This window comes from Chionomys nivalis, chromosome 2, assembly GCF_950005125.1.
Source record: "Chionomys nivalis chromosome 2, mChiNiv1.1, whole genome shotgun sequence".
Lineage (NCBI taxonomy): Eukaryota > Metazoa > Chordata > Mammalia > Rodentia > Cricetidae > Chionomys > Chionomys nivalis.
Window position 1 is genome coordinate 83,043,439 of NC_080087.1, and position 23,954 is coordinate 83,067,392.

The 23,954-nt window shown below is 53.9% G+C and overlaps 4 protein-coding genes across 7 annotated transcripts in view; 2 read left to right on the plus strand and 2 right to left on the minus strand.

Annotated features, from left to right (window-relative positions):
• Positions 1-1,504, plus strand: part of Rasgrp4 (RAS guanyl releasing protein 4) — a 19,253-nt gene extending 17,749 nt beyond the window's left edge. The window contains exon 17 of the mRNA XM_057761392.1: positions 510-1,504. Coding sequence (XP_057617375.1) covers positions 510-566 — 57 coding nt within the window. The 3' untranslated portion in view covers positions 567-1,504. The remainder of the gene's footprint in view (positions 1-509) is intronic.
• On the minus strand, positions 1,498-5,621 carry Fam98c (family with sequence similarity 98 member C). The gene is made up of 8 exons (XM_057761391.1): positions 5,534-5,621; positions 5,290-5,435; positions 5,079-5,213; positions 4,596-4,801; positions 3,961-4,038; positions 3,762-3,878; positions 2,152-2,319; positions 1,498-1,825 (listed from the first exon to the last, which is right to left on the minus strand). Exons 1-8 carry the CDS (start codon positions 5,572-5,574, stop codon positions 1,685-1,687), a joined length of 1,032 nt encoding a protein of 343 aa, XP_057617374.1. The 5' UTR covers positions 5,575-5,621; the 3' UTR covers positions 1,498-1,684.
• Spred3 (sprouty related EVH1 domain containing 3) lies at positions 5,302-19,206 on the minus strand. 3 transcript variants are annotated; one of them, XR_009056661.1, is made up of 7 exons: positions 19,095-19,206; positions 17,483-17,663; positions 16,221-16,389; positions 16,051-16,127; positions 11,986-12,129; positions 10,537-11,294; positions 5,302-5,435 (listed from the first exon to the last, which is right to left on the minus strand). XR_009056661.1 is itself a non-coding variant. In XM_057761390.1 (6 exons), the coding sequence occupies exons 2-6, from the start codon at positions 17,657-17,659 to the stop codon at positions 10,629-10,631; spliced, it is 1,140 nt and encodes a 379-aa protein (XP_057617373.1). In that variant the 5' UTR covers positions 17,660-17,663; positions 19,095-19,206; the 3' UTR covers positions 7,960-10,628. The 3 variants fall into 3 exon arrangements, 2 of the variants coding, with proteins under 2 accessions (XP_057617373.1, XP_057617372.1); XM_057761390.1 differs by lacking the exon at positions 5,302-5,435 and having other exon boundaries at positions 7,960-11,294; positions 17,576-17,663; XM_057761389.1 differs by lacking the exon at positions 5,302-5,435 and having other exon boundaries at positions 7,960-11,294.
• Positions 19,207-20,229: 1,023 nt separating this feature from the next.
• Ggn (gametogenetin) lies at positions 20,230-23,525 on the plus strand. 2 transcript variants are annotated; one of them, XM_057763183.1, is made up of 3 exons: positions 20,230-20,249; positions 20,809-22,713; positions 23,408-23,525. In XM_057763183.1, the coding sequence occupies exons 1-3, from the start codon at positions 20,230-20,232 to the stop codon at positions 23,523-23,525; spliced, it is 2,043 nt and encodes a 680-aa protein (XP_057619166.1). The 2 variants fall into 2 exon arrangements, with proteins under 2 accessions (XP_057619166.1, XP_057619165.1); XM_057763182.1 differs by lacking the exon at positions 20,230-20,249 and having other exon boundaries at positions 20,720-22,713.
• Positions 23,526-23,954: the final 429 nt, after the last annotated feature.

Genomic DNA, 23,954 nt, shown 5'->3' on the forward strand with positions numbered 1-23,954 from the left:
TATATTCAGGTGACAAAAGTGGGTAGTCACTAGCACAAAAACAAAGACCTAGGGAGGAAAAGAAAAAGCTAGGCATGGTTGCGCAAACCTATACTCCTATCGCTGAAGAGGCTGAGGGAGGAGAACAGCCACAACTTCAGGGCTACATGGTGAGGATCCAGGTCAGACTGTCATAGTGAGAGACCATGTTTCAAAGAAACAAAAGAAGGTCAAGTGAGAACAAGGCCAAGAGCACTTGCCTACCCAGGAGTCCTTGACCTGCTCTTTAGGGTCAGGATTGACAGCATCCACGTGGAACATGATGTCCCCACCCCCACAGCAACAAAAATAAGACCAAATATGTCAGAAGCTACAATAAATATTATTGGAACAATTTCCACTCCTGAAGGGCAAAGATTTCATCTGGGAGTATTAGTCATTTAGCCACAATCTGAGAGACCCAGGTCCTGGTTGTGAACTGTCCCTTACAGAAATGAAGGGCCCCTCATTGTGCATTCTTCTCCCTCCAGGTGCCCTTCCCAGCACCGGTTTCACCACCCAAAGCTTCCTCGAAGCCCAGTGCCTGAACAGTATCTGGAGAGTTTTCCCCTAGAAAAGGTTCTCCTGCACTGCACCGCCCGCCGGCCGTATTCCCGCCCGCCTCACTTAGCACCTGCAGCTCTGTGTTGGATGGATTTGGCTCTTGTCACGTCATCTCCCCAGCTCCCCACTTCCCAGATAAGGAGACTAAAGCTTCAAGCTCCAAGTGAAGCTGTGAACCAGTGGACCATACTGACTGCTGGCACGGGTCTGGAGGTTGTGAGAACGAGGGGGCAGAGTCCTAACCAATGTCAGGACAGAGGCCGGTGTGGGCAGTGTGTGTGAGAAATGTCTTCCCCTGCTCGGGGCCTCCTGCAGCTTGCTCAAGGTAAAACTCAGTCTTAGGTTTACAAAGCTCTGTAAGATCTGTCCCCAGCTCCTGTCTTCCCTGTCCATATCGCCCCTCCTTGCTCATCCTCTCCCACCTACGATGGCTTCCATGTTTCTAGGACATGCCCCAAAATACTCTTACCTCGGGCCTTTGTACTAGCCATCCCCTTTTCTGGAATGCTCGTTGTCAGAGGTCTGCATGGCTCACCTGCTCCAGCAGAGCTTTGCTAAGGTGACCGCAGTGATGTCACACACATGCAGTCTGACCTCCCCTGCTCCTCTTTCTCCATGGTGCTTTGGTCCTCTAATGAACTAGACATTTAACCTGTTGGCCTTGTTGAACGTCTGCTCTTCCTCCTCGGGAAGAGCTCCCAAAAGGCAGAGATGTTTACCCATATTATCCCGCTGTGTCCCAGATGCCTAGACCTGTAAAATGTGTGTCCAATGCTTCAGTGTGTCTTTCCCCACACCACATGAGAATCAAAAAGCTTATCCCGACCTGGGGGCAGAAACTCCCCTTACCCCTCCACAAACACACACACCTTGAGCTGGTCCTTATACAGAAACAGATTCTAAAACCATCAAAAGAATTAAATTTATTTTTCAGACAACATGGTTCATAGTGTTAAGGGATGGGTGGGCGTAGGAAGCTCAGGGACTCTCTACAACAGGGAATGCCTGGCTTAGGCACCAAGGAAAACCCTCCCAGTGACTCTCAAAGGTTACTGGCAGCATCAGAACCCGGCAGAGCCTCTGACTGACCCTCCAAGACCCTTTACTTCTTCTTTCTGCGACCCCAGCGCTGCTGGCCAGTCTTTCCCCTTCCTCCATCTTCCCTTCGGCTCCTCCAGGTAGGCATGGGTGCCTCCAGCTCATCTGGGCGCCCCCCACGGTCTGGAACATCACCCATAAGCACCTGAGAGTTGATTAGAGTTGAGTTTCAATAGGTTAAAAAAAAAAAAAAAGCAGGGGTGTGCTCATGCATCCCATCATCCCAGCATTTGGGAAGTGGAGGAAGACTGGGAGTTTGAGGACGACCTCTTCGCTACATAATGAGTTGGCTACAGGGCTAGCCTGGGCCACATGAGACTATCTCAAAAAAAATAGAAAATTTCCGTCTGCTACGGAGAGTGGTTAGTTTGAGCCCAGTTAACTCCAGAGGCCAGGAACCAGGGGAAACCCCAGAAGACCAATCTGAAGGCCAAGGATGCTCAGATTCTCCCCTGCCCGAGATGTACCCACCTTGTTGATGGCACAGCTGGTCCCTCGGCGGGAAGCCACACTGATAGCTGGGACCAGACGGGAAAGGTCAGCTCGGGCAGCCAGAACATGTGCGACAGAGACATTAGATTCTGGGGTCAGAAGTCCTCGGATTGGCAACAGCACTGCCTTCATGGCTTCTCCTCGGGCCTGGAGTGGGGAAAAGGTCATCCATGTAGAAGGAGCCCAAGAGCTCGTCCCCACCCAGGGCCTCTGTATCTTTCAGAGGGGGACATTCACCAAGGTGCATGTGCTGTGACAGACAGCTGGGCATGGTGGCACTAGGGGAGCAGAGGCTAAGTGGTCAGAAGTTCAAGGTCATCCTCAGCCACGTGGCAAGTTAAGAAGCAAAAACAAAATCTTTTTTTTTTTTTTTTTTTTCGAGACAGGGTTTCTCTGTAGCTTTGGAGCCTGTCCTGGAACTAGCTCTTGTAGACCAGGCTGGCCTCGAACTCCCAGAGATCCGCCTGCCTCTGTCTCCCGAGTGCTGGGATTAAAGGCGTGCGCCACCACCGCCCGGCCAAAACCAAAATCTTAAAAGTGGCTGACCATGTGAGAGAGCAACCTTTGGTGTCATATCAAGGTCACAGGGACTGACCTTGGAGGAGTCGCACGCAAGTCCCACAACCTGCCCAAGCTTCCATGTGTTTCAGCCTCCAAAACCATAAGCCAAAATGAACCTAATTTTCCTACCCAGTTCCGGGTACCTTGTATTGGCAACAATTAAGACAGTCTTAACTACATTTTATTACACTGGAGAATAGTTCTGAAGATACTCCCAGCTGAGAACATTCTAGAATGCCCTTGAGGCCCTGAGAGTCAAGAAATCTTGAACTGTAAAATTCTAAAGAGTGGGCTGGAAAGAAGGCTGGGCAGTTAAGAGAACGGATTGTTCTTGCAGGGGACCAGGGTTCAGTTCCCAGCACCCACAGGGCAGCTCACAGCCCTCTATAACTCCAGTTCCCGGGGATCCGATGCCCTTCTCTTACCCTGCAAGCACTAGCCATGCACATACTGCACACACACACACACACATAAAAACATACACAGCCGGGCGGTGGTGGCGCACGCCTTTAATCCCAGCACTCGGGAGGCAGAGGCAGGCGGATCTCTGTGAGTTCGAGACCAGCCTGGTCTACAAGAGCTAGTTCCAGGACAGGCTCCAAAACCACAGAGAAACCCTGTCTCGAAAAACCAAAAAAATAAAAAATAAAAAAAATAAATAAATAAAAAAAAAATAAAAACATACACATAAAGGAAAAATGAATAAATCCTTTAGAAAAGATCCCTAAATGTGCGCTGGAGAGATGGCTCAGCAGTTGAGAGAACTGACTGCTCTTTGGAAGACCTAGCTTCAGCTCCCAGTACCCACATGGAAGCTCACAACCATCTCCATCTCTGCTTCCAAGGGATCTGACACCCCCTGCTGGCCTCTGTGAATACTGCACACACATGATGCACATACACAGGTAAGCAAAACACATCAAATAAAAACAATCTTACAAGGTTCTAAGGTGGTCTCTCTCCCTTACCCCTCCACCCTGCTGCTATGCTTCCCAACGCCCTGCTTATTCTGGCTAAGGTCCCCACACCTCTGCCCGGTCACCCCAGTGGAAGGCAGATGTCGTAAGGTCCAGACGCTTCAGAAGGAGGCAGCGGCGACAGCAGTACTGCTCTGTCAGGCTTTGGGACAAGGTCTCCAGGGCTTCCTAGGAGAAAAGGTCTTAGTCACAGCACGGGTGGCATCTCTGGGTGAGGATACTGTTCACAGGCATCTATACATGCTCTTACCCATCGTGACGCATCCAGCGGGGAGCTGAGGAGGGGCTGCATGGACTCTGGCGGCAGGCAAGGCAGCAGCTCAGAGATCTGGTGGGAGAAATCAGGAGCCAATGAGACACAAGCAGGATGGACCTTCTTAAGTGCTCCAGTTCCCCAGGGCCTCAGAGGCAACAACGGTGTTAATGGCTTCTGTCAATGTGACACAAACCTAGACAGACCTGAGAAAGGGGGATCCAACTTGAGGAAGTGCTCCCTCAGACTGGTCTGTAGGCATGCCTGTTGACTGCTATTTAATGGAAGAGTGCCTTGCCTGCTATGGGCAGTGCCATTCCTGGGCACATGGCCGTGGGCTTCACACACACAAATAAAACAAAAGGTAGCTGAACAAGTCAGAAATGAATTAGTAAACAGTATTCCCCCATGGTCTCGACTTCAGTTCCTGCCTGGAGTTCCCTCAACGATGGGCTGGAATTTCCTCCTCACACTGGTTTTGGGCAGTGTTACATCACAGCAAACAAGCAAGTTAGAACAAATGGAGACCAAAGTTCTAAAACCATCCCTGTCATTGGGTCATTCTAGAGATGGCTTTGAAGACAGGAGTCTCCCGCCAAGTAAGGTAGTTCAAGAGGTGACTGTCTCTCTACCTTCTCGTGAAACTCCCGAAGTAGCTGGCTGGCCAGGGTTCCACGAACTGGTCTAGGGAGTCCCAGTGCTTGAAGAGTTAGCAGCAGCTCTTGAACCACGCCATTTCCCTCCTTTGTCCCTTCTCCAAAGGACTGTACAGGCCTAGCATGTAGCTGGGGCCGCAAATGCAAGAGGCGGGCAGCCTGGAGCTCAGAGCAAAGAAACCCTAAAAATAGGAACAGATCCCCCAGAGTAAACCCACCCACTTCAAGGCTGCAGCTCCTCCTCCTCCTCCTCCAGCCCACTTCAAAACCACCCGACCGACCGGTCCGCCTATCTCAACTCAGTAAAGCTTTCAGAGGCCTTCCTCAGAATTCCAGCCCAGCCCTAAGCCCAGGAGACCCTCAAAGGTTTGGCCACGCCCCCGGGCCCAGTCTCAGATCTGAACACGCCCACTTCCGGGGCCCCGCCCACTCCCGCCTCCTGGGGCCTTCCAGACTCACGCAGCAGGCGCAGGCCGCCGCCGGGCTCCCGCAGCACTGTGGCGCAGCCTCCGCCGCAGAGCGCGCGATCCGGGCAGTACAACGCCCGCAGCAGGCCGGTCAACTGCCGCAGGAATTCTTCTTCTGCGTCTGGGCCTGCGGGAGGAGGAAGCCATCAAGGGAGCGGCAGGTCCCGCGGCTCCACCCGCCGTCCACCCAGATCCTCACGCACCGTGGCCAGCGCCCAGTACTGCGGTGCCCTCCTCTCGCCGCTCCAGAGCTCCCAGAGCCGTCAGCTCGGCCGCCAGCCGCGCGCACAGCGCCCTGAAGTCCGCACACGCGGGGCCCCGGGACGCCGCCTCCGGGAGGGCACCGTACCTGCGGCGGGGCGCGCGTCAGTGCGAGTCCCTCTGCGTCCGCGTCCCGGGGCGAGTGTGCCCTTCCCGTACCCCCAGCCACGCCGCCAAACCCCTTACCCCAAAATCAGTAGGTCGTCGGCCACTGTGGCCCCATCCATGGTAGCTTCGGCTGGGGACCCCGGGCGCGCACCCCTTTCCGCCTGGGACAGGCTCCGCCCCGAGGGCGCCTCCTCCCGCCCCACCCGGCCTCTGTCCAATCACATTCTCGTGCGAAGGAGCTTCGGCGCTCCGATTGGCTCAGTGTACCGCCACGTGCGCCCCTCAGGTAACTTGTCCAGGGTTGTAAATTTTACAGTTTGAGATTAGGATCCCCAAGGTCGGGGGAGGCTCTTGTGTCCCTGCTCTCGGGGACATAAAAACAAACGGCAACCTGTTTTTCTTTCGCACTCACTGCTTTTTAAAATTTGATTTGTTTTTGAAGCAGGGTCTCGATATGTATGTATTTCTGGCCTCTTTTTTTTTTTGGTTTTGCGAGACAGGGTTTCTCTGTGGTTTTGGAGCCTGTCCTGGAACTAGCTCTTGTAGACCAGGCTGGTCTCGAACTCACAGAGATCCACCTGCCTCTGCCTCCCAAGTGCTGGGATTAAAGGCGTGCGCCACCACCGCCCGACCAGCCTGGCCTCTTGGTCCTGCTTCCTCCTTCCTTGTGTTGGTTGACAGGCGTGTGCCACGCCCGACTGCCCTTTGCTCTTAGACCCCAGACTGAAAAGCTCATCCAGCTTCTTCCATCCTAGGGTTAGAACGATGTCAGCACATCTTCACACCCCCCTCCCACTACAGCTAGGCTCTCCTTTCACATCACACCACTGTGCTATCCGACCTCTGCCTCTCTGGGCCTTTGAAAGGAGAAACCAGCGCCGTCCAGAAACTGCATCATCCTAGAAAGGCAGGCAAGCCTTTCACAATTAACCAACACATGTTCCTGTCAAATTGGTTTTCCATTTGAAACCGAGTAACTTTAATTCTTTTTTTTATGTGCACGATTGTTTGTACCTGCACGTATATATGTGAACCTCATGTGTGCCCTGTGCCCATGAAAGTAAGGTTCTCTGAAATTGGAGTTATGGATGTTATGGAGTTATGGATGGCAGTGAACCCTCATGTGGGTGTTGCGAAAGAAACCCAAGTCTTGGGGGCTGGAGAGATGGCTCAGCGGTTAAGAGCATTGCCTGCTCTTCCAAAGGTGCTGAGTTCAATTCCCAGCAACCACATGGTGGCTCACAACCATCTGTAATGAGGTCTGGTGCCCTCTTCTGGCCTGGAGATATACACAGACAGAATATTGTATACATAAAAAAAAAAGTTCCCATGTGGGTAGCTCACGACCGCTTGTAACTCCAGCTCACATGCATGTACCCACAAGTAATTAAATCTTTCCCCAAAACACTTGAGCTACTAACCTTGGCTCCCCTTTATCTTTTGGCACAGAGGCCTTAACCCAGGCCATTGCTCATGCTAAGCATGTATTCTACCGCTGCTTTTATTTTTTATTTATTATTTTTCTAAAAATATTTATTTATTATTTATACAATATTCTGTCTGTCCGTGTGTCTGCAGGCCACAAGAGGGCACCAGACCTCATTACAGATGGTTGTGAGCCACCATGTGGTTGCCAGGAATTGAACTCAGGACCTTTGGAAGAGCAGGCAATGCTCTTAACCACTGAGCCATCTCTCCAGCCCTTTACCGCTGCTTTTAAACTCCACCTATAAACCTATGCGCTCAGCAAGAGATTTTGTTGTTCTTATGGAGGACCTGGGTTCCCAGCAACCACACAGTGACTAACAGCTGCAACTCTAGTCCAGGGGATCTGATACCAGGTAACCAGGTGGCACACATACAAGCAAACACTCATAAAATGCAGTTAAAATCTTTAAAAAAAAAAATCCTCTGGACTCATTTAAAACTTCCATTACCCCTCCCCCCATTTCTTTCACATTACCCGCATCACGGAAGCCTCCACAGGGAACCGGCTTGGCCCCTTCCCCACACAGCTACAACTAGCCTATGAAAATCCGCACCCTGCTCGGGAGCCTTCCTGTGGCTCCATCTCACTTGCTCAGGGAATAAAGCCCATGCAATGTCATGAGAAACCTGGCACACCTTGCCACCTTTCCATCCCCCTCTCCCAGGATTGCCCCTTGCTTAACTCCACTCCCAATTTACCAGATATATCCCCCTTAGAGACTAGTGCTGGCTGCTACACCCACAAAACTGTCCCCCTGCAGGGTTTTATGCAAATACCTGCTGCCCACTGCAGTACCACCAGTACCTAGGGGCTTGACACATGCTAGGTGTTTAGTAAACGCAGTGGAGTGACTGGACAAATAAAGCCCAGCTAGATGGTCAGCTAGCTACTGGGACTAAAGGACATAGAAGGAAAGAACAGGAGTGCAGCACTTCCGGTAAACAAGTGGACAGAGCGCGCCAATGCAAATAAAGACCAGGCTAAGACACTGTCACAGACATTTCTTGGAGCAAATCTCAAGTCCCTCCCTCCCCCAATGCCAAGGCTGGGTCTTTGGGCCCCATTCTCCCTCCGCTTCAGCCTGCGCTGACACAATATTGAGGTCACAGACTGGCTTGGAATCATGATCAGGAAGGTAAATGTTGGCATGCCTCCCCCAAAATCTGGGGGGCAAGCATCCAATCTCAGGGGCAAGCAGTTGGAAAACTGGGGGCTCCAGGGTCTGAGGTCTTCCTGGCTCCCAGGGTTCAGCCCTCCATGCACCCCAGATATGGGGGCAATGAAAGGTAATCATGGATCAGAGGTGGGTATCAGCAGGGAACAGGGTTGGGGACCTGGGAGAGGGGGTACTGGGAGAGGGGGACTGGGGAACCTTCCCCAGTCCCCACTGCTTAATCAGATCTCACAGCACCATACAGCACTCTGGTCCCCCATCCCACCCCTTCCCAAAACGAGGTAGGTTAAGAATGGAGCTTCCCCCCACTCACCATGGAAGGGGGGAGACCGAGGCACAGAGAGGGGGATGGGGACCCAGGCTACCCCAGCCCCCAGTTCCTCCGCCCTCAGCTCTGATGGGTCTGACAGTGATGAGAGCTGGACAGAGTGGGGGTGGGAGGGACACCCCGTCCCCATTTCTCTCACCCATCCCAGGGTCTGGTTGGGAGAGCTGAATCACAGGTTCCGGATACAATAAATAGTTAATAATTTTAAGGAAGTGGCACAAATATTAATCCCTTGAATCCCCACAAGGCCACCCAAACCTAGATAATCAGGAATGGTTAAGTACACATTCCCAGGTACTTAGGGCCAGGTGTAGTCCTAAGCCCATAAACCATCAAGACTGTCCTGGCTGGAAGACCTTGGTTTCTCTATCCAGGACACCAGATCCTATGTACAGTGGGACACCCCTTTCTTCTCCAGAAGAAAAGCATGGGGAGTGCCATGAAAGGGTGCTGAACTTTCCAGAACCACTCTCAACTGAGATAGAAGAGGTTGACAAAGAGATGGACCCAAACAAACTAGGGGTTGCAGCAGGGAGATTGTCAAGGTTAGGGATGATGGGGCTTCTGTGGAGCAAAAGCCAACTCGAAAGGTACTGTTGTGGCAAGCAGAGAAGGGGGAGCCTCCCTCTGATGTCTCTGCTTGACCCCTGCAGCTGCCAGCCTCTGCTTAGCAACTTTGTACAATCCTCTGTGGCAACGCCAGGCCCTAGAGGTGGGACAGGAACACCGCTGGGTGGTCCAGGATTCCAGCAATCTGAATTCACACTGGTGACAAGTGTCCCCCCAGGATAAAGTGGCGACTGTGTTGCTGGGACTTGGAGGTCTTATGGCCCTCTGGATGGCAGAACTCAGGGGGATCGGGTGGTGAGGTATCTAGGGGCTTCATCAGTCTCGAAGTACTCTGAATTCAAGAAAATCTGGCATCTAAAGGTGCAGGCCCTGGGGTTTCTTGTTTCTGAATGTCTCTGGTATAGAGGGACCAAGGTCTCAGGCCAAAAAAAAATCAAGATTGTGGGGGCTCGAATCCTGCACCTAGGGGTCAATTGGTATCTCAGAGTCTTAGACCCAGCGCTCTTAAAGCACCTTGGAATTGCTCTAGAGCTGAGTCAAGGGATGAGAGGCCTGGGTTACCATGACCACTGCATCTTCTGAAATCCCGGCTCCCACCCAGATGGAAGGGGATTAGGGAATGCAGGGAGAAGGAAACTAAAGTCTCCATAACATTTGGGTTCTTAAAATTCAGGCCCCAAGGAAACTGGAAGGCTATCCAAGCACTTGAAACCATTGCATTGGGGCCAAAGTGCTGGTGGCCTTCAGCCTTACATATGAGGGGACCAGGAACCTCAGAGACCATCTGTGAGACCCAAGTTCTCAAAAACTTGAGGGGCAGGTAGGTGTTCAGGCCCTGGACAACTTGGTATCTGATATCTTGACCCTTGCTGAGCTCTAAAAAGGGCCTCCCAAGTTATTTTGGTCAGAAAACACCTCGTGTTTGAGGCTATCTGAGTACCTAGTGCATCTGAAGTCTGGGGAGCGAGGGTTCTGAGTCATTTGCACATGAACGGATGGTGAGATCTGTGGACTCTCAGGAGTGGGTAGACTTCAGGTCAGTATGTGGTCTCTAACCCAGGAGGATTTGGTGTTTTCGAGTCCTGGGGCTATAAGAACATTCAGATGTAGGCATAGCAGGTGAAAATCCAGGGACAGTTTTCTGGTGATTCTGGTCTCAAGGTCTAAGTCATTTGATAAAGGGTCAGGTTTTAGCAAATCCTGACTAATTTGGGGGCTGTAATATGAGTGTTTACGATGTCAAGTATGACCTGGAGTCTGGGTTGGGTATTTAGAGAGAGTCGGGGTCCAAGATCCCTGGGTCTCAGGGGTGTGAACTCCTGGGTCCTCTTAGATGTTTGGAGATGTCACGATTCTCCTCAGTGGGGAAAAGGGAGGGAGAATCCAGAATTCAGGACTCCTGGGTGCGCTTGACAGACATCCTGATGAAGCTGGGTATGGGATCTTAGTGCTAAGTTTGGTTTCCAGGTACCAGATCTGGGATCTCTCAAATCCATTCAAACTCCAAGTTCCAGACGTACCTAAGTTTGGGTTTTAGGTTCGTATGGAGTTCAGGGTCCTGGATCCTCCATTTTGGGTCTTCAGGCCGATTTTCAAACCAGCCCAGGGATCCTCACCGAGCAGCCTCCTCATGACGACCCCCGCAGCCAGCACATCCACAGCGTGCTGCAACCCAGTGACAGGCGCGCAGGGGCGCGTAGCAGCAGAGGCAGGGCACTGCCAGCGACAGCGCAGCCAGAGCGGCCCAGCGTGCAGCAGGGCGTGGGTGGCCTGGCTCACAAGCGCACGGGTCCGAGAAGTCGCCCTCGGCGTCCGACAGGCAGTGGTACAGCAAGCTCTCGGCGCACCACAGGCAGCTGAGCCTGCGCACTAGCAAGCGACCTGGGTCCGGGGCCTCTGCACAGCGGCCACCACGACCATCCGCACGGCGGCGGAAGAGTGCTCGGCAGTGCACACAACGAGCAGCCTCCTCGGCCTCAGGGGAGGCCTTGGCTGGAGCAGAGGTGGGGCCCGGACCCGGGGGTGGACGAGCAGGAGGTGCTGGGGGTGCAGCCTCAGTGAGAGGGGCAGGGAGTGACACTGGGGGACCCAGGGCTGCACCCCTCAATGCACCAGTCTTGACGAAGCCCACGACGCAGGTAGACAGAGGAAGAGATGCCGGTAGTCCAGATCGCCGGTAGTCCTCATAGCCACGGCCGCCCCAGCCCTGGCTCCCTGCCCCGGCTAGAGACTCTGAGGCTTCTGGAATACCAGTGAACGGTAGAAGCGGAGGGTAGCTCTGCAGAGCCAAGGGACATAGAGATCAGGTTAGGGACTTCTGCAACTCACAAAATCCCCATAGGCTACCCAGGTTCAGAAGACCCAAAATCCCAGGATATAGAAACAGGCATCAGTCAAGAGGGACTATGTTCCCCCAAAACTCTCTTGGTTTTGGGGTTTAGACTTCCGGCCTATGCCCTCAGTGACAGATGAATGTAGGCACCCTGTGGCTTAAGATTGCCGAGTTCATTCACACTCAACCCCCAGTCCCTCCTTCAGGAGAAAGGAAACAGTCTTAAGGAGTCCTTCCATGAGTTCCCGCATCTTCTAACATGTTTGGAAATCTGTGCACGTCCTCCCTCGAGTCCCTGCATGAAGTAGACGATCCTAGAATCTCGCAAAAGACTAGCGACACTTGGAAGCTCCTACCCGCTCTCAGGAGTCCAGGCGTCTTTCTTTCTGCCCCAGTACTGGGGTTTGAACTCAGCATCTCCAGCACCTTCTACATGACACTCTAACACTGAACTACTCCCCCAACCCCAAACCCAGATCTCTGTTTCACTACCACCGACAGCTAAGTCAGGCTGGCCATTTCCTGGGATGTGTCCCTTCTCATTCAGTTGCGTTTCAGCTAGGGTCAGTTTAGGGAACAGTGCAATTCTATTTGATTATACAATGATTTGATTTGCTGAGGGTCGGGGAAGCCTTACCTGAGCAGAGGAGCGGCGCTGTTGTGGGGGAGTGGCCGGTGGGAAGGCAGTTGTTGACTCCACCGTGACAATGGGCCCTGCGACAGCTGTGGGAGGAGTCTCCTGGCGGCTGTGACTGGAGGAGGAGTCGCTGTCTACGTGGGACTGAGGGAGATTGGAGAGGCCTTAGAGCAGGGAGTTCTCCAACCAAAGATGAAGCCCTTACATAGACCCTCCTTCCCCGGAGAGCAAGGGCTCTGCAATCAGGAGGCCTGGGCTCAAACCTCTGCTCTGACCGGTTGGTTGTGTGGCAAGTGAGCTTACGTCTGAGCCTCAGAGTTCTCCTCTGTAAAATGGGGGCGGTGGGGAGTCATCACAATTCAGTCATAAGGATTTGTTTAGGACACCGCAAGGGGCCAACATCTATCTTAAAGCGTCCTCTACAACTGAGCCTCGATGGTCCCTCACCAGGGCTCCTAGGCAACAGCAGTCTCTGGGTTAGCTTTAGCCACGCCCCCAGACCCTCACGGGTGGATTCCACCATGCCACACCCACAACCTTGGTTATTTAAAAAGAATCTCACTTAGATCAGGCCTCAAACTTAGATCATCCTGCCTTCCCTCAGGAGTAGCTGGGATTCGAGGTGCCTGCCACCTGACTCTGGATATGGGTATCATTTCTCCGGGATCCTAATGAACTGCTCAAATCACCAGCCTACAGGCCATTCACCACCCTCTCCCTTCCCAAGAAGCCCTAACCTGAAGGAGCAAGCACCTCTTCCTTGGCCAGTCAGTACATTCCTGCTTCATTTTCACTACAGTTCAAAAAGATCTTTTCCCTGCCCAGACATCTTGCTTCCACCCAAACCAGGCCCCCACTTCACTAGCTGCAAGCCCACTCCTCAGGCCCTCTGCTCCCTTTCCTGTAACCTGAACATAACTCCCACTTAGCCGTTCACAGCCCTCCGTCTACAGCCACCGAGCACCACGGCATGCCGGACACAAAGGTCACTCTGCAGCTTCCAGCTTTGAAGAAGAGCCCCCATAGACAGACATTGTGTGTGACTGCCAGAAAGCCACCTCCATCCCCTATGACCTTGACAGTTTCATTGACCCGAGGAACTAGTTTTGTTGCTCCCGGTATTCTCAGCAGCTCCCCAAATGCATCTAGGCATCCTATGCCTCATTCATTATCATCTCATCCATTCATTCAACCCGTTGACTGAACACTTAATGTGCACCAGGCACTGTTTCAGGGACTGGATGCACAGCAAGGAACTAGCAAAAGATCCTCAGCCTATTTGAGCTGATGTGCTAGCATGGAGGATAGGCAGGGAACCTACTGATAAGAAAACTGTCTTAGAAGGTGGTAGAGGGGGTTAGAACCCAATAAAGGACATTGGAGATTGTCCTTGGGGTGGCAGGGGTGGGTGGAGTGGCACACAAAGGTTTTGTTTTGTTTTTGAGACAGGTTTTCTTAATGTAGCCCTGGCTGTCCTAGAACTCACTCTGTAGACTAGTTTGGCCTTAAACCCACAGAGCTCCATCGGCCTCTGTCTCACAAATGCTGGGATTAAAGGCATGTATCACCATGTCCAGCTAGGGAAGGAGTTTTATGTATTCCAAGCCAACCTCAAACTTGTAACATAGCCCAAGGATGACCTTGAATTTAGATCCTCCTGCCTCCTAGTGCTGGGATCACAGATGCCAGCTGAAGAATCAAAGGCAGGGCTTTGTCTACGCTAGACAAGCTGAATCCCCAATCTGAGAATGCAGTTTTAAATAGGTTGCTCAGTGAAGCCACCAAGAAGACATTTGTAGAGCACCTCAGAAAAAATGATAAAAAGGCAGATGGAAAACCGAAGAAGTGTTCTAGACAGAAGGGCTCCAGGACAGGAATGTGTCAACCCCGTTGCAATGAGAGTGAGGAGTCTGGTATGACTAGGACAGGGAGAGGGGAGGGCCAGCCCAGGCCCAGATGGTTGTCATGTGCCACCTTGAGTGGAGGAGTCATGGGAAGGTTCTGAGCAGAGAAAGGGCGCGATCTGACTCAGCTATTGTTAAGAGCGCCTTGCCCCCCACCTGTTCTAGGGGTCAGGAGAGACAGTGACAAGGAGAAGCCATGGAGACATTCAGTTGGGAGATGACGTTGGACACTATTGGGTGGAAAGCAGATTTAGTCATTTTGAAAGTAGAACCTGGGCTAGGGCTGTCACTCAGTGGTAGAGTGCTTGCCTAGCATGAACAAGACCCTGAGTTTGAGTGCTGATACAGAGAGAGAGAGAGAGAGAGAGAGAGAGAGAGAGAGAGAGAGAGAGAGAGAGAAGGAATTAGAGGGCTAGAGAGATAGCTCAGCAGGTAAAAGCACTGGCTGCTCTTTCAGAGGATCCTGGTTTGATTCCTAGTCCCCACATGGCAGCTCACAATCAGATTAACACAATTCCAGGGTGGCTAACAGCTTGTTGGGCCTCCTGTAGTGCCTGCACTAGGCACACAAGTAGGTGCACAGACATACATGCAAGCAAAGCACTCTCAGTCTCTCTCTCTCTCTCTCTCTCTCTCTCTCTCTCTCACACACACACACACACACACACATTTAAAGGGGAAAAGCAGAACCAATATTGTGACAGTTTCTTTGGGAAGCAGGAAAGCACAAGCACCAGGCAGGCATGTGGTGCACACCTGTAACTCCACACTTGGAAGACTGAGATGGGTCACGAGGTCCTCGCTGACTTCATCTCCTGACAGAACCATCACCACAGCTTCTCATGCTCAGCCCTCTCCTGACTCCTACCATCAGTTTCCCCAGCAGAGCCAAAGAGACTCTACTGATGGTTTACAGATAGCACCCCCTTCCCTCACTCAGAACCTTCTATGGCTCCATCACTCAAGGTAAAGGAAAAAGCCTTCACAGGGGCACATAAAAGCCCACACCATCAGTCCCTGGATCACGTGGGCTGTGTAATAAGGCCCTGCCTAAAAAGGAAAACAAACAAACAAAAACAAAACGAGGCATCAAGGATGACTCCAAGTTTACAAGCCCACAGCTTGGCAGTAACTAGATCATAAAATTATTAATTTATAGCCAGGTGGTGGTGGCGCACGCCTTTAATCCTAGCACTCGGGAGGCAGAGGAGAGGCAGATCTCTGAGTTTCAGGCCTGCCTGGTCTATAGGCAGGGCTACACAGAGAAACCCAGTCTCAAAATTAAAAAAAGAAGAAAAAGGGCTGGAGAGATGGCTCAGCAGTTAAGAGCATTGCCTGCTCTGCCAAAGGTCCTGAGTTCAATTCCCAGCAACCACATGGTGGCTCACAACCATCTGTAATGAGGTCTGGTGCCCTCTTCTGCCATACACACAGACAGAATATTGTATACATAATAAATAAATAAATAAATATTTAGAAGAAAAAGAATCATCAATTGATTTGTCCGTGCATTTATTTTAAAGTTCATTGCTTTTTATGTTTTATCTTTTTCCTCTGTCTTTCACATTGGACTAAAGCACTAAGAAAAAAAAAGGAAGTTTGCTGTTTTGTTTGCTAATAAAAATATCCCTGGTGCCTAAAACACTTCCTGGTGCTTTTTCAGCCCCCTTGAACATATGTATGAATGACAACAGCAGAGAAAAACTGAGCCGGACTGTGAGGGTGCACCACTGTAATCCCACCATGTAAGAAGACCCAAGCTGCAGATCAGCCTAGGCCACAGAATGAGAACCTCTGCCACCACTCCACACCCCACCCCCAAGAAAAGGAAAGAAAGAGGAGAGAACAAGCAAGCCAGCCACACTGGTGACACACACCAGGAATCCCAGAACTCTGGGGATCTAAATCCAAGGTCATTCCTCAGATACATATGCAGCTTTGGGGCTGGCCTGGGCTACGTTAGACCCTAACTAAAAATAAATTGATAGATACATATAAAAGAACAGAAAAATTAAAACATCCATGGCTGAATTGCCACTATCAATTTTGGCCAGATTTTGTGTTCCAGTATGTGGCCTTTTGCCAACTCCACAGCAAGTATTCAGGAATATTTGTAGGCTAGAACCACCCACACACACCCATGGCAGACCTCAAGACTCACCGTCAGAGGGCAGGGGGTCTCTGCAGTGTCCTGGGAAGGGGAGGAGGAGGAAGAGGAAGAGGACGGAGTGAGTGAGCCTAGAACAGGGAGAGAGGCAGAAGTGAGTTCCCAGACCCCAGCTTCTCCTATGTCTGTTCCCCAGCCTGGGCACCTGTGCCTACACCACTGACCTCGGCTGAGTGTGGCCAACGCAGCTAGAAGACCCTTCTGGAATTCATCGGCCTCGGCAGGACTCTGAAATGTCAGCCCAAACTTGCAGTCGCCCAGGCTCCAGTGGTGGAAGATAGGGTTCACTTTGTTGTAAACCAAACCTGGCCTGAGGGTACACTCCAAGGTGATCTGAGAGGCGGGAAGGGACTAGGTCACACCACCCTAGCCATGCCTGTGACCTTCAAGCCCAGTCGCTCTCTACACCCCAACTACTTCATTCACAGCAGCAGGTGTACCTAAACACAAACTAACTACCCTAATTGGAGGGGCATGTCTCTGATTCTGCAACATCCCCTCAATCCTTTGATTTCTCTACTTATCTAATTTTTTTCCTCTGATGTCCCAGTAGGAACCTTAAATCTTATTAAGTGTTAAAAAAATTAACCTTTTCTCATAACCTAACATTTCCTGTTCTGATAGAAGAAGAAGCATTATTCACACTTTATTGAATATCAAAATATTACAACCAGCTCCCTTCTGATGCCTCAATAATCCCCCGGAAACTGGCCCAGAGACTCTCACCTCCCACACAGAGATACCAACCTTCTAACCACTCGATGCTGACCACCCCTGGATGCTTCCTCCACGGCCTTGTCTGATACCAACACTCCTCTACACTGTTTCTGCTCTGCTTCGCAATGCATCCCTTACCCAAGCTTTCCTTTTGAAAAAAAGGTTTCACAACCTAGCCCAGGTTGTCCTGTAACTTCACAATCCTCCTGCCAGTGTCCCTAGTGCTGGGATTAGAACCATGTGACATAGGACTGTCAACCATATGTGACACTTCTAAGCAGACCCCACAAATGCCTCCAGATACTTAGGGCAGACAAGGGCCAGTTGGTAGGAGGGCATCTCTGAACAAGATGGAGCCAGAAGAGGGTTCTGAGCAGAGAAGGGACAGGATGTGAGCTGGGTGTGAGCTGGGTCGTTGTGGACAGACCAAGGTTGGAGGAGAAGCAGGAACAGGGCAGGAAGGCCACTACCGAAGTAGCTGTGTGACAGAATAGCCAGAGAAGCAGTGGACACAAGTCCCCAATACCCCATCCCACCCCCAAATTCCAGCTCTTAATTCACAAACCAGGTATTCATTCCAAAACCCATCCCAAGACCCACTTTGAATCCCAGTGGTAGAGGGGCACCGTGATCTCTCCTTGTCCCCCTTCCCAGACCCTTCCCTCCTTCCCCAGGGTTCATCCCATTCCCACACCCCAGGGTGGCTCACTTTCTGGTCCCGAAGCCGCTCCCCGTGGATGACGTAGTGCCCCTGGCGGGCCCCCCCCTCGGGCCTGGCCCCTCGGACCCGACATACGCTCACCTGGCTGAGGCCCCCGCCCCCCACAGGCAGCCAGCCCCCACTGGAGTCATCTCGGGCCATCACCACGGCTCGGACCCGCACCATGTACCTGGAGGAGGTGGGGAGGAACAACACAGGCCGTGAACTCAAATCTTCCTCCCGATTTTAGCGTTCCTCTAACCCTGCTCTCTTCTTTATCTCCCACCTCTGAATTTACCTCACCCTCAAGCCTCCAGTATCTCCACCCCTTGCCCACTTTCTTCTTGGTGACATCTTGCCCACCTAGCTTTTCCGTATCTACCTTTTTTTCACCATCCTCACCTTTTAGCATCTTCCCCCATCCCCACCCTCATAGCCTGGGTTTGCCACTTCCCCTCCCCCTACTGCTTCTCCCCTCAACCCCAGTCTCCTTCCCTCTCTCTCTCATCACAAACCCATAGCCCCACCCATTGTCCCCCTCACAACTGGGTTCCTGCGCACATTTATTTTCTCTGGACCCATCAACTCAGCTTCAGTGCCCCCAACACTGCCTCCGCACCCCAGTCACCCAGGCCACTAGCTGGGTGAGAAACCTTGGCTCTTTCCCCCCACCCTTTCCCGGATTTATGAATGAGACCGGATGCAAAGCTCACTGAGTCACCCAGCAACCAGGAGATGGGTAGGGAGCAGAGAGAGAACCAGAAATGGCCAGAAAGAGAGGCCGAGAAGGAGATGGAGGCAGAGGAAGCCAGCAACCGGCTACCGAAAAGATCCAAAGAGCATTTCATTCACAAAAATCAAGGTTGCTCCCTTTGGTCTCAGTTAAGGGACGCCAAAGAAGACAGATGGGAGGGGGAGATAATTATCCATCCCCCCCCACACCAATCCTTCAGAAACATTTTACCCCGCCCCCAGCTTAGGGGATATAGCCCTCCGCCCAGCAATCAGAATTAGCACCCAGCCCCATTGCCCCCAGCTCAGAGACCCTGGAGTCCCAACCTTAGGGACCCAGGCAACGAGTTCTAGCCCCCTCCCCCACCTGCAAACTGTCGGGTTTCCCCAGCCTTTCAGGAGGGGAAGGGGCGGCCACAGCGCCCCCAGCCCCCTTTTCTCAATGAGATGGGATTTTGTGAATGAGCAGTCACGTGACACTGCTTCCTTTGTCCGCCCGCCTCCCCCAACAACAGGTGAAGCAAGGAAAGAGGGCAGGGGTCCCCCCAAAGGCCTAGTTGAGATGGGGCACTGAGATCTTGGGGTGTCCTACGTTCCCACGCATCTATTTTCTCAGGGAGAGTAGTCCTCAGAGTTCCTCAATGGCGAGGGTCCACGATGGAATTTTGTGAATGGGGCATCCTCGGAAAAAGTCCAGGACCCCCAAATGGAAACTGGTACCCCAAATGGCTACCGCGTAGATTGGGGCCCCCGCCCCTCTTGTTCTCTAAGCTTGTATCCGCGGGGAGCAAGGGTGGGCAGAGGGGTGCAGCTGCAGTCCTAGCTGCCCCCTCACCCGGGCAGGCAGTCTCGTCAGCCCCCCCGCCCCCTCGCCGTTCTGGGCACCTGCCTGGGAGGCTCCGGCCGGGCTCCGAGCGGCGGCGACGCGGCCTCCTCCTCCTCCTCCTGTTCGCTCCCGCTCCCTCGCTGGTTCCGGCGGCGCTGGAGACGGGCACCGGGAGCCGGGGCGAGAGGGGGAGGGAGGGGGAACCTGGAAGACGTGGGGGGGGAGGGGGCGGCTTGGGGGAGGGGTAGGAGCAAAGCGGGCGTACTTGCTCGCTGGGTCCTAGAGCCCGGCTCGGGCTATAACGAACAACCCTTATAGCCCCCATTTTCTAGGGACCCTGAGGGGAATCCCCTACTTTTCCACTTATCTGAACGGTTGGTCCCTAATGATGTGAGAAGGGAATAGAGATAGGGCCTGATCCTTCGGGTTCTAGAAAGAAGGTGGTCCACGGTCTGGGCTTTGAATGGGAGGGGCGGGATGCCTGGCAGGGTTCGAAAAGAGGCGGGGCCTGGGAGCCTGAGTAAGGAGGAGGCTTGGGCGCTGAAGGAACTGAGAGGGTGCGTCACGGAAGGAGCGGGAGGGTGGGCCCTCCGAGCCATCCGAGTGAAGGCAGGGTCTTGGAAAGAGATGCAGCCTAGACTGAGCAAGGCGGATCTTGAAGATAAATTTCCTTAGGGGCAGGTCAGATACGAGGCCTAAAAGGAGGAGCCACGTAGCAGTGTTTGCAATGGGCGGGGTTCGGGGAGGTATTTAAAGGAGAGGGGCGGGGCATTATAAGGGGGTGGGGCATAAGGCAAAGGGGCCTGCACATCGGGAAGACACTCTAGTGTTTCTGAGGATGAGCTAGGTTCGAAGGACTGCGCTCAAGCTGGCCCACGGGGGCGTGGCCTCGAGCTTGGGGCGGGGCCTAGATCTTGGGGGTCGTCCTCGCTGTCTCGCCCACTTGCCTTCACCCGCACACTGGTTCTTTTCGGTTATTTTCTGCTACGGCCGTTCCCCGCCCTGCCCTGGTCCACGGGGCCGTGGTCTGATCTTTGGCCGGCTGTAGGAGTCGGTGAGTGGGGTCTACTGAGCGAAGGAGCCGGGGCGGAGCTTGAGGGAAAGGGGTGGAGCCTAAGTTAAGAGCTGTCACAAACGCCGAGCGGGAAAAGTTTAGACTTGAGGATTTGCTGCTGGCTGAGAAGAGGGAGGGATCCAAATGATCGACAGAGAGAGACGGTGGGTGATCGGAGGGTTAGGACTAAAGGACTGGGGGATTAGTTAGACTACAGTCCCTTGTATTTGTTAGGCAGAAGCAGACCTGACGCGGGTGGGGGCGGGGTGAGGATGCGGCCGATTCCTTGACAATCGGGGGCGGGGCTTAGGCCTCAAGGACTTGGTTAGAGTGTTAGGATAGAAACTTGAATTCTTTGTTGGCTACTGGGCATAACCATCATTACCGGTGTGGTTTAAAACTCAACAAAGAGGCTGGCGAGAACTGACCCCGAAGCCTTGAAATCCCGGGCGTGGCTAAAGTGTTAGGGATATGATCTAAGCAACCAAGGAGTCAGGGTTGGCACCTTAGTACGTTAAGAAGTTGGGTTCGAAGAGTGAACCGCTTTTGAGACCATGGGGAAGTGAGCGTGGCCATGACGAATCGGAGAACTGGAGACCGGGGCTGAGAGAATATTGGAGGACGCGACACACCAATGCAGACAGGGACAGTCCAAGAACAGCCTGAGCCGTGGAGTCCTCGCAGAACCCGCCGACTAACTGGTGAAAGTTTATTTAACCACAGTCTCCGACCTCCGTCGAAAATGGGGAACGTGCAGTCGGAGCCTTCCGCAGGCGGAGGCTCCCGTAAAGAGCAGGCCTCAGACCGCGCATCCGACTCCCGCAGGACGCCTCTGGTGGAGCCCGAGGTGACCCCCTCATCCCCAGCCATGCGCCTGGCTCGAGGGCTGGGCGTCTGGTTCCCTGGCAGTTCCGGGCCCCCGGGACTCCTGATACCCCCGGAGCCCCAGGCCTCACCCTCGCCCCTGCCCCTGACCTTAGAACTGCCCTCACCAGTGACACCCCCTCCAGAGGAGGCGGCTACGGCGGCGGTCTCCACACCACCCCCGCCCCCCGTGGGGTCCCTGCTGCCCGCGCCATCTAAGTGGCGAAAACCCACGGGCACTGCAGTGCCTCGGATCCGCGGCCTGTTGGAGGCGAGCCATCGTGGTCAGGGTGACCCTCCGAGCCTCCGCCCGCTGCCACCGCTGCCCCGGCAACTGACCGAAAAAGAACCGGTCCCGAAGGCCCCAGCCCCACCTCCGACGCTCCTAGAGCCTCGGAAGCAGCTACCGCCAGCACCTCCGCCTTGCGACCCGCAGCCCCCTAGCCGGAGAATCACTCTGGCCTCGTCGGCCACAAGCCCCACAGAAAGCCAGGTCAGGCAAAGCAGCGAGGGTCAGGCTGCCGGGGGAGCCCGCGGAGGGGCGCCGCCCCAAGTCGGAGAGGGCGAAATGGCTCGGTCTGCTACTTCCGAGTCCGGCCTGAGTCTGCTGTGTAAAGTCACCTTCAAGTCCGGGCCCCACTTGTCCCCCGCATCGGCCTCGGTCCCCTTAGCAGCCAAACCCTCAGTTGGGGCCGGTGGTGGCGGAGGACTGTTTGCCTCGTCGGGGGCCATCTCTTATGCCGAGGTTCTGAAGCAAGGGCCCCAACCTCCTGGAGCCACTCGTCCCATGGGAGAGGTCCCTCGTGCAGCTCAGGAAACGGAGGGCGGTGATGGAGATGGCGAAGGGTGTTCTGGTCCCCCTTCGGCACCTGCTCCCCTTGCCCGGGCTCTACCACCACCCCCTTACACCACCTTCCCAGGTTCAAAGCCCAAATTCGACTGGGTGAGCCCTCCCGATGGCACTGAACGACACTTCCGATTCAACGGGGCTGCAGGGGGAATTGGGGCACCCCGAAGGCGCACAACCACACTCTCAGGGCCATGGGGCTCCCCTCCACCAAGGTCAGGTCAGACGCATCCAGCTTCAGGGCCCCGGAGAACCTCACCTGCCTTGCTGGCGCCACCCATGTTCATCTTCCCAGCGCCCACCAATAGCGACCCTGTACACTCAGTGCCTCCAGGTCCGCAGAAGATACCTCCGTTGCCACCGCCACCACCCACACCACCAACCACTCCGCCACCGGCGCCGCCACCCACACCACAGTCACCAGCGCTCCCGAGGACGCCAATACTGGTGGCCCGTCCGCCTACCCCAGGTCCTGGCCATGCGGAGTCAGCCTTGGCTCCCACCCCTCCTCCCTCTCTGCCCCCTACCGTGGCCGCCGACCAGGTCCCGCCCCCGCTCCCGGCCCCTGTTCCGGCCACATCCCCAGCTCCAGCAACTCCTCCTGCTGAGCCGTCACCGCCAGTGCCTCAACCCACCAAGATTCGTAAACACAAGAACAAAGGTCCCCGAGCGGCCCGGGGTGTGATCCGTGAAGAGGTTTTATCTGGAGACGGTCCTCGAGAACTGACTTCAACTCCGGTGACTGACAGCAACAGACGGGGTGGCGGTAGCAGCAGCGGAACCTCCACAGCCGGTGCCCCTAACAAGGGTGCAGTGCGCCACTGGCCGCCTTTCGAGGTGCTTAATTCTTGTCCCTGCAAGTGCTACTGCCGCCATCAACCCCGCCACCGACGCCTGCCTCGCAACGTGTCTGCCTGGTGAGGGAAATCGAGGAGTGGAGGGCACACACCCAAGTCCAGCACCCATTTTCCCTGGATAGAATAAGATTCAACGCTTTGGCATCCTGATCATAGGCTGGCCCTTGACTTAATGTGGGTCTCGGTCTAGCTGGGCCTCAGGAGCTAACCTTTGACTGGCCTTTAGCTCAACCCCTTGACCCTTAGTCAATTCCATAACCTTCCTGTTTGTCTGACCCTATTCTGCCTTAACCCTGTCCCCGAGGGCACTAAGGCCCAACCCCAAGGTTTTTCAGAGACTGGGGAAGGAAGCAACTGTCTTTTTGGAACCTGAGGGTAGAGTAAATAACAGGCCCCCAACCTTTCTGGGCCAAGTGAGACCCTCACCTTCCATACCTTATCCCAATCCCCTACTCACCTACCCCCGGCCCAAGGCTTTGGCAACTAGAGGGCAGACCTTTGCCTACAAAGATTACTTTCCCATCAGGGGGCACTGCCGCTCCACCTTCGCTACTATACTAAACCCCTGGATTTTGTTGCCAGCTCTAAACCTTGCTATGGACAAAATCCTGCCTTGGGGGCTTAGCTCGGGCTCCTCATACTCCTCCCTATTCCACATGGATGTACCTCTGCCCCAAATGCCCTTAGGAACCTTATGACACTTCGGAGTAGTCCAGCAGACTACACAGACCCTGTCAATTCTTCCTTCTCCCAGGCTGAGCACACCCACCAACCACCTGAGTGAGCCGCCCTGGGTGGCCACCGTCAAGCTGGCTGGCTCCCTAGTAGCGGGACTGGAGCACTACGACTTGCAGGCCACCCATTCCAACTGAGCGTGGCCTGCCCAACACCCTCTGCCTCACCTTCCTTGCCAATAAAGCACCCAGTCTACACAGCTCGCCTAGCTGCCTATCAGTTACCATTGGGGAAGCTGAGGTGCGGCCATGAGCAAAGCCAGGCCTCCTTCAAAGAACCAGCTCTTGCACATACCAAATAAGGTGACAGGGTCCAAAGCAGTGACGCCACTGAGCAGCCACACTTGGCGCAGGTCATGGGTCATGGGAGCCACAGTGAGGATAACCAACTGGATGGTTATCAAGCAGGTAGCTTGGCCAGACTTGGACTTTGCCCCTTAGAGTTTTCCAAGGACTTCAAAGCAGGAAGCAGGCTAGTGGGCCAGCCAGCAGGGTCTCCGTTACAATGTCAGCTCAAGGAGGCCAGATCGGCCATACCCACATCACAGCCCATACCATTTATTGCAG

Bases quoted from the DNA above. Each gene is read 5' to 3' on its own strand.
- Fam98c (XM_057761391.1), bottom strand. From the start codon at position 5,574: ATGGATGGGGCCACAGTGGCCGACGACCTACTGATTTTGGG. The intron at 4,039-4,595 runs GTAGAGAGACAG...TTCTCCCACCAG, and splicing joins TTCGGGAGTTTCACGAGAAG to ATCTCTGAGCTGCTGCCTTG. The intron at 3,879-3,960 runs GTAAGAGCATGT...CTTTTCTCCTAG, and splicing joins CGCTGGATGCGTCACGATGG to GAAGCCCTGGAGACCTTGTC.
- Spred3 (XM_057761389.1), bottom strand. From the start codon at position 17,659: ATGGTGCGGGTCCGAGCCGTGGTGATGGCCCGAGATGACTCCAGTGGG. The intron at 16,390-17,482 runs GTGAGCCACCCT...CCCGCCTCTCAG, and splicing joins AGCGGCTTCGGGACCAGAAA to ATCACCTTGGAGTGTACCCT. The intron at 12,130-16,050 runs GTGAGTCTTGAG...AATCTCCCTCAG, and splicing joins AGACCCCCTGCCCTCTGACG to TCCCACGTAGACAGCGACTC.
- Ggn (XM_057763182.1), top strand. From the start codon at position 20,720: ATGCAGACAGGGACAGTCCAAGAACAGCCTGAGCCGTGGAGTCCTCGC. The intron at 22,714-23,407 runs GTGAGGGAAATC...TCCTTCTCCCAG, and splicing joins CCTCGCAACGTGTCTGCCTG to GCTGAGCACACCCACCAACC.